This window comes from Scyliorhinus torazame, chromosome 12 (genome assembly GCF_047496885.1).
Source record: "Scyliorhinus torazame isolate Kashiwa2021f chromosome 12, sScyTor2.1, whole genome shotgun sequence".
In the NCBI taxonomy this organism is placed as follows: domain Eukaryota; kingdom Metazoa; phylum Chordata; class Chondrichthyes; order Carcharhiniformes; family Scyliorhinidae; genus Scyliorhinus; species Scyliorhinus torazame.
In genome coordinates this window covers 64,872,504-64,889,030 of record NC_092718.1, presented here as the reverse complement: position 1 = coordinate 64,889,030, position 16,527 = coordinate 64,872,504, and the positions used below count along the sequence as shown (strand labels likewise).

General features: G+C 44.9%; 1 protein-coding gene across 1 annotated transcript in view; it reads left to right on the top strand.

Annotated features, from left to right (window-relative positions):
- Window positions 1-16,527, top strand: part of adamts17 (ADAM metallopeptidase with thrombospondin type 1 motif, 17) — a 654,840-nt gene that overhangs the window by 91,269 nt on the left and 547,044 nt on the right. The window contains exons 5-6 of the mRNA XM_072468796.1: window positions 10,407-10,490; window positions 11,020-11,174. Coding sequence (XP_072324897.1) covers window positions 10,407-10,490; window positions 11,020-11,174 — 239 coding nt within the window. The remainder of the gene's footprint in view (window positions 1-10,406; window positions 10,491-11,019; window positions 11,175-16,527) is intronic.

Here is a 16,527-nt window from a genome sequence, read left to right as displayed (position 1 = left end):
ATATTAATCAACTTTCCGCCCCGTTCCTGCTGGAAAGTGGATGTTAATCGACCTGCTGCCCCGTTCCTGCTGGAAAAAGTTGATGTTAAGCAACCTCCTGCCCCGTTCCTGCTGGAAACAGTGGACATTGATCGATCTGTTGCCCCGTTCGTGCTGGAAACAATGGATATTGATCGATCTGATGCCCCTTTCCTGAAGGAAAGAGGATGTTAGTCGAACTGCTGCCCGATCCTGCTGATGGGCAGATGAGTCTGGGGAATGCACTTGCGAGGAACAAACAGTTGCTTCATGAATGATGGAAAATTGAGACCTTTTCATTGGTTAAGACTCTAATGTGATTTCCAATAATCCACTAATTTAAACCTGACAGGATTGTCTTCAACAGTCTGAAGGACTGTTTCACGATGCGCTAAGCTGCCAGTATTTCAATCAGGGAGATCCGCATCCTGTTGTGCTTGGTGGATTTCCAAGAAATTTCAGGGCTTGGAAAAAGGTTGTTCGTTTTTTTTTTTTTGCCTTATTCGCCCTTTAGCTTAACATGGAAATCATTTATGATTCTTTGCATCCAAATTAAGCAGTTTCCTCAATGACCAATACAGGTGGCTGTCGGACCTGTGAGATGGTACATGAGGGCACCTGCCCATCAAAGGCTATACCCAGCTCACTGGACCGACAGACTAGGATCAAATAATTGGATATTTCTGAGGAGCATATTCGCAGGAAGCTGAGTTTCTCCTGACCGGCTGTTGCTGATCTCTGCTGACTATTGGGCCCAAAGGACGTGCCTTGCTACTGGCTGTCTGTCATGATCACTTTTAATGTTTGTCTCCTGCTGCTTTCAGGCTGTTGCTGGGGTCGCCACCCACTGTCTGCAACTCCTCTGCCCAGCCAGCTTGGTGTCACTCTGGTAGATATTGGTTGAGGGGTTGGTGAGGGAGCTGGTCTGCTGACCAGTGGAGGGCAGCACCTGCTCTGTGTAAAAGCAGCGACATATTGGCTCCATTCATTTACTCCACCACCTTTTCCAACGTAGACATTAGCCTCCAAGCTGGAGCCGCAGCCTGACTGGCAGAACCAGTGGCTGTTTTGTTGACTCCTGTTGAGTGGGTCTTCTGCAGTTTCTTTGATAGTGGGCACACACCCACTAACGGACAGCAGAGTGCCGATCACCTGGGAGGTGACTCCATGCAGGTCAGCCAGTATCCGGACCCCCCCCTGAAGCAATTGCAAGTTCCTGGTTTAATGATGTGTGAGAGAGAGACAGTTCACTGTTCTCAGCAGAGTTGAGAAAAGTGTTTCTCCACTGAACTGTTTCTACCACCAGTACCAGCCCTTGCTCAATCCTTTATTGCATCACCACAGCGAGCTCACTCCCTTACCCCCTTGGCATGCCAATCTTTGTGCCGGCGGTTGAAAGCAATGGAGCAAGTGCCTCCTCTAAATGAATAACCTCCTCCGAGGTTTCATCTTCACGGACCATGGCTGTTGAGAAGAATCTGGAGGAAAGTGAAAAAGAACAAGGGTTGGCTACGAGTCGCTGGAAGATTGGAGATGATGGAGATCACAGTGCAGGACTGGATGTTGTCAGGCTGGTTCTGCATTGCCCGTGTTTTCTGACGGGGTACGAATAAGTCGGAGACCTCATTCAAAAAATACCCTAGCCTTATAAAGCACGTAATTCTTTTCATGCCACTTCTTCTCCAGCTTGCAGCTCCTGTTTCAATATGACCAAGATGTTGGGTAATCCTCTCCCAATCAAACTCTCCCTGGTATTTGCTGTTTTCCTCTGCAGAGTTAGTATGTCCTAGAAAGGAGAGTGCACACATGTATTGGCTTTCTGCTACATTATACGTGCCAAAACAAAGGAGCACGGTTTGCATTCATTACTGGTGCATTTTGAGAGTTGTAATCTATCGCCGGAATGTGCACATAGATCTTATGCATCTCATTTTTAAGATGGGTAAGTTTAATGTTTTAATATTTTGTTACTATGCCTTGAGGCGACCTACTAAATAAGATGGCAACTTGACAGAAATTTTGAGCAGTTTCATCGGTTCTCTTTGGCTCAAACCTTACTTCTGTCCAAGGCATCTCGGTCACGGGTCGGGTGGGGGGGAGGGGGAGCTGGGGTTGGTGGTCAAGTGGATGGTTGATGGGCCTCATGGATGAATCTGAAGAGTTCTGTGTTGGAGACAGGTTGCTCAGAGACAATGGTTCAGGACTTGCTTTTTGGTGCAGGGTTTTTAGTTAGTTGACAGGTGAATTGAGGCAGGGAGAGTAGCGACAGAGCTGGGAGGGGTGAGGAGACTGGAGGCGAGGGGGGGGGAGGGGGCGGTTGGTGAGGTCGGGCCAGTGCAGCATTACAGATTCACTGATGTATGGCCTTTGGACCGAATCTGAGCGACATCGAAACTTACTTCACAAAGGCCATTTGACCTCTTGTGCCTGTGTTGGTTATTTCAAAGAGGGGCCACACATTCCCATGACCTTGCAAGTATCTCATATCCTCCAGAACCTGTCCAGCTCCTTTATTGAAATTATTCATGGTTTCGCTCGCCCCCCCGCCATCTTTTCAGCTGGAGCATGACGGATGCTGACAACTCTGAAAACATTTCTCTTCACCTCCCATTTAGAGCTTTGCCCCATGATTTTGAATCTATGATCTGTGGTTATTGACCCATTTTCCAGAGGGATCATTTTTTTCCCCCGACCTACTGATCAAAACCTTTCATCATTATGAAAACCTCCATTGAACCACCTCTTAACCCTCTCTGTTCCAAGGAGAACAGTCTTAACTGTACAACCTCTCCTCATACCTGAAGTCCCTCATCCCGAGTACAACCTGGAAAACTTCCTGTGTACTCTTTCTAAGGCTTCTACTTTAAATTAGATTTATTGTCACGTGTACCGAAGTACAGTGAAAAATATTCTGCGTACAGTCCAGGCAGATCGTTCCATGCATGAAAAACATAGGACATACGGTAAATATACAATGTAAGTATATAGACATAGACATCAGGTGAAGTGTAGTGCTACAACAGTAGAGAAGGTGCGTAGAGCGATCAGGTCATTCCACAAGAGGGTTGTTCAGGAGCCTAGTCCAACGGGGAAGATGCTGTTTTTGAATTTATTAGTACGTGTTCTCAAACTTTTGTATCTTGTGCCTGATTGAAGAGGTTGGAAGAGAGAATAACCCAGGTGGGAAAGGTTTTTGATTCTGCTGCCCGCTTTCCCAAGGCAGTGGGAGGTGTAGACAGAGCCAATGGATGAGAGGCAGGTTCGCGTGATGGACTGGGCTGTGTTCACGAAACTGTAGTTTCTTACGATCTTAGGCCGAGCAGTTGCCATACCAGCGGAGGCATTGTCATTTTTTTGCCAGACATTGCCGCTTTAAATGTGCGGCTCCGCAGTTGCCGCACGTCGTGACATCATGGCGTTCGTTGTGCCACCGCGCATGCGCTCGATGCAAGACTGAACTGCGCATGCGCGTTGGCACAACGAACGCCATGATGTCACGACGTGCAGCAACTGCGGAGCCGCACATTTAAAGCGGCAATGTCCAGCAAAAAAATGACAATGCCTCCGCTGTGGCAAGATGGGCCACTACGCTGCCTGCTGTCGAGCACCTCAACCTGCCAATGCTCCCCAATTCCAACAGCCTCACAGGGACGTGCGGACCATTCAGCTTCCTTACTACCAGTCGTGCCCAGACGATTTCCAGACCAGTGACACAGACGTCCGTGTTGCAGTCATTGATAGGAACCGGATGTCTCCAGACAGGACCCACCAGCCGTTGCAAGTGAACAGTGTCAATCCGGGTGATGAATGGTGTGCCACCCTAACGGTCAACCCGTGTTCGTCGCCCACCTACTAGACTGGACTTCTGAGCCTGTTTGAACATTGAACTCATAATACCACTGCGTTAATATGTTTCTATTTTTCCTTGTTACAGGAGTTCATTTTGACGTTCAACATTTCCCTGTCTTTTGTTTATGGTACAACATCGTTGCTATGTCGCCCCTTGTATATAGTTTAGCCTCATGTACATGCTGTAGATATTACACACACACACATTCAGCGGCACTCCGTACACATTTCTATTTATAACCACATAGGCACATGTTTTTGTAAAAAAGGGGGATGTCATGATATTCAGGTAAACATCATGGTGCAAACATACATACATACTGATGGACAGATCAACGGACCAATCAATACACACACAACATCATAGCCAATCACAGGCAAGAGCATACACACTACAAAACGGGGAACACGGCACTTCCCGCTCATTACAGCAGGAGACAGCTCAGGGCACAAAGCTCACAGCAAGCCACTCAGACATCCACCATGTGCTGAGTGCCACTCCAACATAGTGTTAGAGATAGGTCCACAGATTCAAGGGTTATGATCGAACGACAGAAACCAGTTTACCACTGTAAATATATATTAGTAATAAAACTGAGTTGTACCATCCGCAACCATGTTGGTTCGTCTGTGTAGCAGAGCACCCAACACATCACCCCTGAATGAATTTCTTCCGCATTTCTGTCTCTTTCGGTCTCATGGAATGCAGCCAGTCTTTCTGATTGTCCAATAAATGCACATCCAAATTTCGAGGATCTTCTGTAGCCAAACTACAAGCAGTATTGTCAATGCAGAGGGAAAAATTTGATTCATATTTAATCAATAAACACTTTTGAACCCCTCCAGCTTTACATTCTCTCTCTTCCTTCACGTGATTACTTTCAGCGACAAGTAAAGCTGAGGGTTCAATCTTCACAAGAGTTGGTTGGCTTTATATTCACCGGTCTTTGTTTAACAGCTTTGACCTCTTCATCACAGTCTTTGTAATCACAGCTTTTATCTCCATTTAGTAATACGAGCTTATACAGTTAGTGCTTTCAAGATTTCAACTTTTCTTCTTTATTTTCAGACATACACAGATACATAGACACATAGAAGATAGGAGCAGGAGGAGGCCTTTTGGCCCTTCGAGCCTGCTCCAACATTTATCACGGTCATGGCTGATTATCCAAGGTGAAAACCTGTAACTAGGAATGTTTATGGTGGAGATATTGAATTGAAGAAATATTGTTCCTTTAAATGGTGGCTTGCAACTACTTTTCACCTCATTAATGGAATTAAGGCTAGCACATTATTGGTTCCATGAACTTTCTGTTTTTTGGAAACAGATGTGGTTGCAGAATCACTGTATGGTTCTTCATTTTGATTTTCAAAAGGAATTGATCACTAATTATTTCATCTCCTTTGCCATTTGATTCCTTTACCTTGAAGAGGAACTGCAGGCCTTTAAAAGGATGTGGGTTGATCAGCTGTTTGCTTGGTATCATTTCGCTGTCATTGCTGTACTCATCCTGAATAGCTGATGCCATCCTATTATGTATATTTCCTTTCAAGATAGGCATGCTCTGGGAAATATTTGATTGGCAATGGTTTATTGCAAAAGGCTGTAACAAGTTACTTTTAGGAAAGTCCAATTCATTTTCTTCTTCCGATTTTCTGTCTTCTTCCTTAGCTTTGGAAGCATTAGTTGCAATCTGTTCAAGGTCAGTTAGTGACAGGTTTATTCAGTAGCAGTTGTTCATCAGAATCCAAATTGGGTTCCGAACTCTCGTCTGAATCTTCATCACTGTTATTACGATGCGGACTCCTCTTCCTTGGGATCACCTTCAGTCTTGGAGTTCTCAGAATCTGTTCTTCTACTAGACTTTATCTTTGACAAACTTTTGTGAGGAATCATTCTCGTAGAGATAATTTAATCAGTAAGATCAGAACCTGGGGCTGCATGGTACCACATGGGTTAGCACTGTTGCTCCACAGCTCCAGGGACCCGGCTTGGGTCACTGTCTGTGCGGAGTCTGCATGTTCTCCCCGTGTCTGAGTGGGTTTCCTCCAGGTGCTTCTGTTTCCTCCCACAAAGTCCGAAAGACTTGCTTGTTAGGTGAATTGGACATTCTGAATTCTCCCTCTGTGTACCCAAGCAGGTGCCGTAGAGTGCCGACGAGGGGATTTTCACAGTAACTTCATTGTAGTGTTAATGTAAGCCTACTTGTGACACTAATAAAGATGAAAAGATTATCAGATTCACTTCCATTGTCATTTGAAGTGTGGCGCCGGCGCCAACGCGTGCATGCGCAGTGGCCTCCTTCAACGCGCCGGCCCTGACGCAACATGGCGCACGACTACAGGGGCCGGTGCGTAGGAAAGGAGGCCCTCAGCCACAGAGGCCGGCCGTCCGATTGGTGGGCCCCGATTGCGGGCCAGGCCGCATCGGAGGCCCCCCCGGGGTCGCACCCCCCTCCCCTCCCCCACAGGCTGCCACCCGACCCTTCATCGCCGAAGTCCGGCCGGCCCCAGAGCAGGTTAGAACGGTGCCGGCGGGACTCGGTTCTTTTCTTATGGCCGCTCGGCCCATACGGGCCGGAGAATCGGTGGGCCAGCCGCGTAGAGTGGCCCGTGAGCGGCGCCGCGTCAACCACGCCGGCGCCAATGGATCGCGTGCCGGCGTCGGGGCGGCGTGGCCCATTCGCGGGGATTCTCTTGCCCGGCCAGGGCTGGGAGAATCCTGCCCAAGGTGTCTCTTTTTAATTTATACTGTAACCCAAACAAGGCTGTTTACCAGACCGAAGATCATGGACTCGAGCTCCCAAATTATGTTATGGCTGCTTGGGCTAGTGCGCGGTCAATTCTATCCCCACTTGACCCAGCGTGGCAACACAATTGAAAATAATAAATACTGCTTAGACAAACACTCAAAGTCTTTGGCCCTTGGCTGCCCAATAACTACAGTAACCAGGTTTGTAAATTTAAACACAATTAATTTTATTAATAATAGGGGTTATAATTAAATGTGTAGAAAACACAACAGGTTAACTATTATCAAATTCCTAACCGCCCACTCAAACTCACCTCACCCTATATATCAGACACATCACAAACACACGGGAGACAAAGACAGAGGGGAGAAGAGGGGGTTAAATAATAAATAAAAGGGATAAAAGTCTTTGTTTCAGATAGTTGTCTTATAGCACACCTTCCTCCAATTTAGGCATTCAGCTCAAGGTTTTCTATTTCCAGTCTATAATGATCTTCACCTTAGATTCATTCAGGTTTCATAAATACAACAGCTTTTCTGGAGAGAGAGAGAGAGAGAGATAAAAGAGAACAGCTCCTTTCCTCTGAGCATCCAGGATTCAAACTTGCTATTCCCGAGACGCTCTGAAAATAATCACACCCAGGCAGGATCCAATCACCACCTGTTATCAGGCAGAACACAGCCTTTTGGCCAATTCATTGGCCATCAGCCAGCCAATCAAACTGAGTCTCATTGATCTCTCGAGTGCTGAAAAGTCTGAGTTCTGCTGTCCGAAAGCTAGCAGAGTGTCCTCTTTTGTAACTTTTAAATTCATCATTTCCCCTGCTTGACTTAAAGATATATGTACATTAAGCATCTACGGATCAAAATGATAACAGTAAAAATAAAAAAAAGGGGAAAAAAGGGAACCAACCGGAAGGGTGCTTACATATTGCCAATAAATAGTCACTGGAACTGGATGCTGTGTCAATGACTTGAGCAGTTTATTGCTTTTCTATCAGGAGCTCAGTGTTTTTTCCATTTATTGGCTGCAGATGGAGACACAGACATCCTGAATCAATGCCTTTTGGGGGATTTTCCTTCAGCTGTTTATCTTCTGTTCAACAAGTCGGCCGTTCTTGTGAGCTCTCATTCCCTACAGCCCACGATGTGCCTCTGCTTGTCCAATATTTCTCATGCCCAGTCATCAAATAGAAAGCTTTCATTTACATTTAGTTTATTGGTTTTATTACACTCTACTAAATTGTGGCCCAGACTGTATGCTGCCAAAGAGAATTACTAATCAATAAATGGAGAAGTGAACACACTCTGAACACCAGCTGAACTATCCTTCCTTGGAATGTGGGAAAATATTCACCGGGTTTCAAGTTGAACTGAAGCTGTCAAGGAAGATTGTTGTGGTGATTTTGTTTGATATGTTGACTCCTTATTGAGAAGGTTCCAGTCGTGCTCCTTCCAGTGGTTTCAGATAGCTGCATTATCTTTTTTTAAATTTCTTCTTCCATGGGATGTTGGTGTCGCTGACAAGGCCAACATTTATTACCTGTCCCTAAATGCCCTTAAACTGAGTGGCTTCCCAAACCATTCCAGAGGGTGGTTAAGATTGAACCCAATTGCTATGGGTCTGGAGTCACACGTAGGACAGACCAGGTAAGGACAACAGATTTCCTTCCCTAAAGGATATTAATGAACCAGATGGGTTTATATGACGATCAATATTTTGATGGTCACTATTCCTGAGACTAGCTTTCCATTCCAGGCTTATTAAATCTAAATTGGTAGCACAGTGGTTACCACTGTTCCTTCACTGCGCCAGGGACCCGGGTTCGATTCTCATCTTGAGTCATTGTCTGTGTAGAGTCTGCACGTTCTGCTTGTGTCTGTGTGGGTTTCCTCCGGATGCTCCGATTTCCTCCCAAGACATGCTGTTAGGTGATTTGGACATTCTGAATTCTCCCTCAATGTAACCAAACAGGCGCCGGGGTGTGGTGACTAGGGCATTTTCACAGTAACTTCATTGCAGTGTTAATGTATGCCTACTTGTGACACTAAAATATTATTATTATTATTAATATTATTAAATTCCACCAGCTGCTATGGTGGGACTTGAGCTCTTGTCCCCAGAGAATTAGCCTTGGCCTCTGCATTACTAGTTCAGTAACATTACCGCTATGCCAGAGTATTGCCGCCTTCATCTCCGAGTGGGTAGGAATTACTTGTTCTTGGTCCATGGATGGTCTTGGTGGTTTGGACGTTTGGGTCCATGGATGGCCTTGGTGATTTGGACGTTTGGGTCCATGGATGGTCTTGGTGGTTTGGATGTTTGGGTCCATGGATGGTCTTGGTGGTTTGGACGTTTGGGTCCATGGATGGTCTTGGTGGTTTGGGTCCATGGATGGTCTTGGTGGTTTGGACATTTGGGTCCATGGATGGTCTTGGTGATTTGGATGTTTGGGTCCATGGATGGTCTTGGTGGTTTGGGTCCATGGATGGTCTTGGTGGTTTGGACGTTTGGGTCCATGGATTGTCTTGGTGATTTGGATGTTTGGGTCCATGGATGGTCTTGGTGGTTTGGACGTTTGGGTCCATGGATGGTCTTGGTGGTTTGGACGTTTGGGTCCATGGATGGTCTTGGTGATTTGGATGTTTGGGTCCATAGATGGTCTTGGTGGTTTGGACGTTTGGGTCCATGGATGGTCTTGGTGGTTTGGACATTTGGGTCCATGGATGGTCTTGGTGGTTTGGACTTTTGTTGTGTAGGTCTGTGTAGTGTTGGATTTCATTGGCTTTCTCTCCCCACCACATCTTCTTGATGACAATATCTGAGCTGGGGCTTTGAGTGCTAAGTATTCTTCTTGTTTCAGCGGCAATATAGGGCGCTTTTGACAGGTGCTATCAGTTATCTAATTTTTCTCTTCATCCCCTGAAGGAGACTCTGCTTTGTTGTAACTGCAGGGTGGAACTGTTGGCTCTATATTTAAACTCCAAACCATACGGGTGCCCCAGCCAGGTTGGGGATGTTGTGATTGCGCCCTCGGTTTGTCTACTCGTAGTCTAGTCGTGATCGTATGCAAGCCCTGCCCTTTGCCCCCATCTCTCTGGTGACTTCAGCATTGACTGGTTGAACTGAGGCTTTGAAATCAATATGAACATTTCTTACTTTGCAGCCAAGATATTTCCTAACTTGTTGACTTAGTGCTGCAGGGGAGAGATGTTGTTAATAATGAGGCTATTTGCACTCGGGGAAGCAGTGAAATTAATAGAATCACATCCTTTGAGCACAGAATTTATGACCAACACTGGCAGAGGCTTTGCTGTAGCTCTATGATCTCTGGCTATTTCTACTTTCCTCACCTGCCCTCCCCTTCACTCCTACTGTCCCTCTTCCTGCGACTACACATACTCACTCACTCTCTCTCTCTCTCTCTCTCAATCTCTCTCACTCTGTGTCTCTCTCTCTCTCGCTCTCACTCACTCTCTCTCACTCTCTCTCTCTCTCTCTCACTCTCACTCTCACTCACTCTCTTCTTCGGCTTCTCTCGCTCTCTCTTCCTCGTTCTCTCTCTCCCTCGCTCTCTCTTTCTCTCTCACACCCAGCCTCTTTCTCCACATCTTTCTGTCTCTCATTCTCACGCTGTCGGACTTCTCTCTACTCCACTAAGGTGATGGTTGTGGTGACACATTGGAAGACCAATGTGGTTGTGAGTGCAGATGTCACCCTGTTCTTTATGCACTGTTTCTCAAATCTTGGTTATCGTTACAGCTGAAAATTTCATTTCTTTGGCAGGTGTACAACATGTTTCAGCATCACTCTCTGGGAATCAAGATCAATATTCAAGTGACCAAACTAGTCTTGCTTCGCAGTCGTCCAGTAAGTATGATGGGAGCAGGTGGAGGCCATTCAGTCCCTCGATTATGTCACACTTTTAGTTAAACCATGGTTGATCTTTATCTCAATTTATGCCTTGGTTCCCTAGCCCTAAATACCCTAAACAAAAATCCTTTTGGATTTCACCCACCGCAACATCTGCCATTAATCATTACAATGACCCATGGTCACCTGACTGGCAAGTATTCCAAGAGTGCTGAGAGATCAGATTTGGTTTATTTTGTATAATATTTTAATTAGAAAAGTTCAGCCTTTTAATCTATAAAAATATTAATTTGTTTTAAATTCCTTTTGAACAACGGAACAATTTCATACCGCATCAATCCAAATTTTAACATATCTATATCAAAACACAAGTGGTTACTAAGCAACCAGCCAATTGCATGCCATAGAAGTTTGCAGCAAATGTCTTTGTAAAAGCTAAAAATTACTTTGTCAGCAATTTTCTTTTGTTTCGAATAGTTCTGGATTTCCTTATTTGCGTAAAATATTTTGAACTTTTTTTTCTTAGGAGCAACTGTTGATTGGTCACCATGGAGAACGGTCACTAGAGAGCTTTTGCCATTGGCAGTATAAGGAGTTTGGAGTGAAGTATCTGGGGAATAACCAGGTACCTGGTGGGAAAGATGACTTCCCAGCCGTGGATGCCGCCGTGTTTGTCACAAGGTACTTGGTTTTTGTTTTGCATAGAACTATTTGTGTTCTTTCAGCTGGTGAACCCAGTGCTTTGGGATGGAATAACAACTTCATCATCTCCTTCATCCTGTACATCATTGTGCAGAATTTATGGTTGTCCAAACTGCTTAAATATATCATCCATTGACATTAAACTTCAAATAGATTCTTCCACTTTTACCAGAACCTTGTGTCCATTTTCATACTTGTGAAAAACTAAGCAGAAAGCCAATGTGTTGAAGGAGAACTGAACATTTCGAATAATAATAACTTGCATTTTTATAGAGTCATTAAGGCACAGAATGAGGCTATTTGGCCCATTGAATCAATGCCAGCTCTGTCTACAGCAATCCAGTCAGCCCATTCCCCACTCTGTCCCCGTGAGCCTGGAAGTTTATTTCTCTTTTGTGTTGTCCACTTTCCTATTGAATCATTCATTATCGCTGCTTCCATCCCTCTCATAGATAATGTTCCAGGTCATTACTATTCACTTTTGGTGGAATTTAGTCAGTGGTGTGCCATTCCCTACGGCGAAACCAGAAGTCGGCGCCCCTTCTTGCTTGCTTTTTCTTATTTGCTGCGCAGTTACAATTAAAATTTAAAGTGCTGGTGATGTATATAGGAGATTAGGACGATTCAGCTACATGCGTAGCATTCCTGGCCAATTACAGAACCAAATGAGTTGTCGTTCTTTTATTACCAGGAGCAGTGTTGTGAGGTCCTGTTGGGAGGGAACTCTGCGGGAAACATAAATCAAATCTCCAATATCGAGAAAGGTGGTGAATCTAAACTCCTGAACAACATTGCTTCAAAGATTATGCAAGGACAGCACTGGTATAGTCCAGCTAAATTGAAAGGCTTGATATGAATACTTGCCATGATGAACCATTGAGAAGACATAGACTCACTGCTGTTCATGATTTCCCATAGTAGGAACAGGAGTAGGGTGTTCACCCCTTGAACTTGTTCTGCCATTCAATTAGATCACGGCTGTAGATCTAATCTTAACACCATTTACCTGCCTTCACTCCATATACCTTAATACCCTTACCTCTTCATATGTTCATCTAGCAAAAAATCTTATCTGTTTTGATACTTTCAATTAAGCTCAACCAGCCTCAGCAGCTTTTTGAGTAAGAGAGTTCCAGATTTCTAAAGTGATGACCCTTTGCTCTGGACCTCTGTCCTGCAACAACTAGAAGAAAAAGAGAGAAACTATCATCATACTTATTCTCTTGACATGTGCTCCAAGGAGGTGATTTCAGAGCTTTGTCAGAGAATCTATTTATGTATTAGGCAATTTCAGAAATGAACAGATGGCTGGTACAATTGCTTCAAACAATTACGACCAATCTCATAAATAAGGAAGATGGCCAGAGAACTCTCCTCTCATTAACATAATTCTCAGCTGGTTATGAGCTTCATTAACATGTATCTTTCTAATTGAGTCCAGTGCAAATCATTTTATGTCCACTCTTTGCTTTTGCTAACCTAATGGTAGATGTGAACATTGGTTTTAGGAACAGGGGACTCATAAAATATGATTTGATAGTGATGGAAGGAACATTAAGAGCAGAAGGCCAGTTAGTCCCAGAGCCATGTAATTAGATTGCAGCTCATCTAATGGTTGCGGGTGGGGGGGGGGGGGGGGGGGGGGGTTGCGGGTGGGGGGGGTGGCGGGTGGGGGGGTGAAGAGAGAGAGAGAGAGTGCTTCCTGATTTCACTCCCGAATAACTGAGCCCTAATTTTAAGATTGTATCCCTGTTTTCGTGATTCCTCCATGAAAGGAATAGCTCCCCTTTTTCTACCTTGCGATTCATTTAACATGTAGGGTGTCACAGCTTACCCTCTGATTTTAGTTTCTATGCCTTTTGGCCTTTCTTCACTTGGTTTCTGTGGCCATGGCTCATCTTTCATTCCCTCACCCTACAGTATAAATATCTCCTGCTTTCTATGCTTTCTCGCTTTGACAAAGGGTCATCTGGACTTGAAACATTGTGACTTTTCTCTCCTTACAGATGCTGCCAGACCTGCTGAGATTTTCCAGCATTTCCACAGATCATGTATGGTCAATGAAAGAAAAGGGCCTAAATAAAATAAGATTGCAATGCCTGTGGCAACCCTAAGCTTTGACTGTTAGTGACATCTCAAGATCAGTCCAACGATCTCAAGGCAGGGATGGGTTAGACATGTTGCATTCAGAAGTTCCCTGACTGCAGGATGAATATCAATGTGGGTTCCTGCTGCTTAGTGTTAGGATACTGGATCAGCCCCAACATTTGTTCGGATACCAGACGAGAACCAACATTTCTTTTTTTAATTTGAAAAACTGTGAGGAAAGGATACTTCACCCCAGGATTAATGACACTGAGCAATAGGTATCTAATATGTTAAAACAAACTTTAATTTAAACACAGAATTAACCACATTAACATCAAAGAAAATGGCTTTACAATAATGGCAGCACGGTAGCATTGTGGATAGCACAATTGCTTCACAGCTCCAGGGTCCCAGGTTCGATCCCGGCTTGGGTCACTGTCTGTGCGGAGTCTGCTCGTTCTCCCCGTGTCTGCATGGGTTTCCTCCGGGTGCTCCGGTTTCCTCCCACAGTCCAAAGATGTGCAGGTTAGGTGGGTTGGCCACGCAAAATTGCCCCTTAGTGTCCAAAATTGCCTTTAGTGTTGGGTGGGGTTACTGGGTTATGGGGATAGGGTGGAGATGTTGACCTTGGGTAGGGTGCTCTTTCCAAGAGCCGGTACAGACCCGATGGGCCGAATGGCCTCCTTCTGCACTGTAAATTCTATGATAATCTATGAATAATCAGTTAAGCAGTTCTTAAACACAAGGAAAAACTTAAGCTTACTATCTATACCTGCTACTAATTCCAATTAAGCAACCAAATACGGTTCAAATGCCATTTATAAAGTTAACAAACAGATTACTTGCTTAGTTGCGTAGATGTTTGGAGAAAGTTTATTTCACGAGCAGATTCAATACAAAATGCCTCTTCAACATCTCTGCCATTTCTTGGTTTTCCATTAATTCCCCAAACTCATTCTCTAAAGGCTTCAGTAACTCTTTTTCTAGTTAGAATCATAGAATTAAAAAAGTTTAGAAATTCCTAATATCTGTTTTTGTATTACTCGCTATCTCTCTCTCATCTTCTTCTTTCTCATTCTTTATATTTTTTTGTCATTCTTCGCTTTTTTTATTTCTTTCACGGGTCATGCACATTGCTGGCTAGGACTGTATTTTATTCTCCATCCCTAATTGCCCCTGAGAAGGTGGTGGCAAGCCACCTTCTTGAACTGCTGAAGTCCATGTGGAGTAGATACGCCTTTGTTTGGGAGGGAATTTTTTGATTTTGACCCCGTGACAGTGAAGGAACGGCAAATATAGTTGCAAGTCAGGATTGGGAGTGACTTGGAGGGAAACTTGCAGGTGGTGGTATTTCCATGTGTCTGCTGCCCTTGTTCATCTAATCCAACAGGTTTGTTTCAAATCACTAGCTTCCGGAGCACTGCTCCTCAGGTGAATGAAGAGGTATGTTCCAGAAACATATATATAGACAAAGTCAAAGATGCAAGACAATGCTTTGAATGCGAGCATTTGCAGGTAATTAAGTCTTTACAGATCCAGAGAGAGGGATAATCCCAGGTTAAAGTGGTGTGAATTGTCTCAAGCCAGGACAGTTGGTAGGATGAATGGACATCGCGCGACAATCGCCAGGTGGGAATGTTCCCTTCCAGTCGGGGAACACTTCAGCAGTCAAGGGCATTCAGCCTCTGATCTCCGGGTAAGCGTTCTACAAGCCGACCTTCAGGACGCGTGACATCGCAGAATCGCTGAACAGAAATTTATAGCCAAGTTCCGCACACCTGAGTACAGCCTCAACCGGGACCTTGGATTCATGTTGCAATAAATTCACCCCCCACTATCTGGCCTGGCTTGCGAAATCCTACCAACTGTCCTGGTTTGAGACAATTCACACCTCTTTAACCTGGGATTACCCCTCTCTCTGGATCTGTAAAGACTTAATTACCTGCAAATGCTCGCATTCAAAGCATTATCTTGCATCTTTAACATTGTCTATATATATGTTTCTGGAATCTACCTCTTCATTCACCTGAGGAAGGAGCAGTGCTCCGAAAGCTAGTGTTTGAAACAAACCTGTTAGACTTTAACCTGGTGTTGTAAGACTTCTTACTGTGCTCACCCCAGTCCAACGCCGGCATCTCCACATCTTGTTCATTTAGATGGTGGAGGCTGATGATTTGCAAGGTATTGTCAAAGGAGCCTTGGTGAGCTGCTGCAGTGCATCTTGTAGATGGTACACACAGCTGTCACTGTGTATCGGTGGTGGAGGAAGTGAATGTTTGTGAATGCGATGCCAATCAAGCTGTTTCCTTATCCTGGTTGATGTTAAGCTTCTTAAGTGTTGTTGGAGCTGCACTCATCCAGGCAAGTGGAGAATATTCCATCACACTCCTAATTTGTGCCTTGTAGGACAGCCTTTGGGGAGTCGGGAGGTGAGTTTCACTGCAAGAATGTCCAGCCTCTGACATGCCCATGCAGCCACAGTATCTATTTGCAGGTCCAGTTCAGTTTCTTGTCAATGGTAACCCCAGAATGTTGATAGTGGGGTATTTAGTGATGGCAATGCCATTGAAGGACAAGGGGTGAAGGTTGGATTCACTTTTGCTAGAGATGATTATTGCCTGGCTCTTGTGTGGCATGAATGTTACTTACCACTTATCAATCAGCCCAAGTCTGGATAGTGTCCAGGTCTTGAAGCATATAAGCATAGACTACTTCAGTATGTGAGGACAGGTGGTAAAAATTGTGCCATCATCAGTGAACATCCCCACTTCTGACCAAGTGATTGTAGGGAGGCCATTGATAAAGCATTGAAGATGGTTGGGCCAAGAAGACTATCCTGGAGCACTCCTGATGTGTCTTGAGGCTGAGATGATTGACCTTCAACAACCACAACCATCTTACTCGGGTCTAGGTATGACTCCAACCAGCGGAGCACCCCGCCCCCCCCCCCCCCCCCCCCCCCCCCCCCCCACCCCCCGCGATTCTGATTAACCAGTTTTGTCAGGGCTCCTTGATGCCACACTCGGTCAAAAGTGGCTTTGATGACAAGGCAGTCACTCTTGCCTCATCTCTTGAGTCCTTGTTTAGACTTGGGCTGTAATGAGGTCAGGAGCTTTGTAGTTCTGGTGGAACACAAACTGCGATGAGTGAACAGAGTTGTTTCTGAGTAAGTGCTGCTTCATGGAACATACCTCTTCATTCACCTTCCAACACTTTACTGATGATCAAGGATAGACCAATTGGG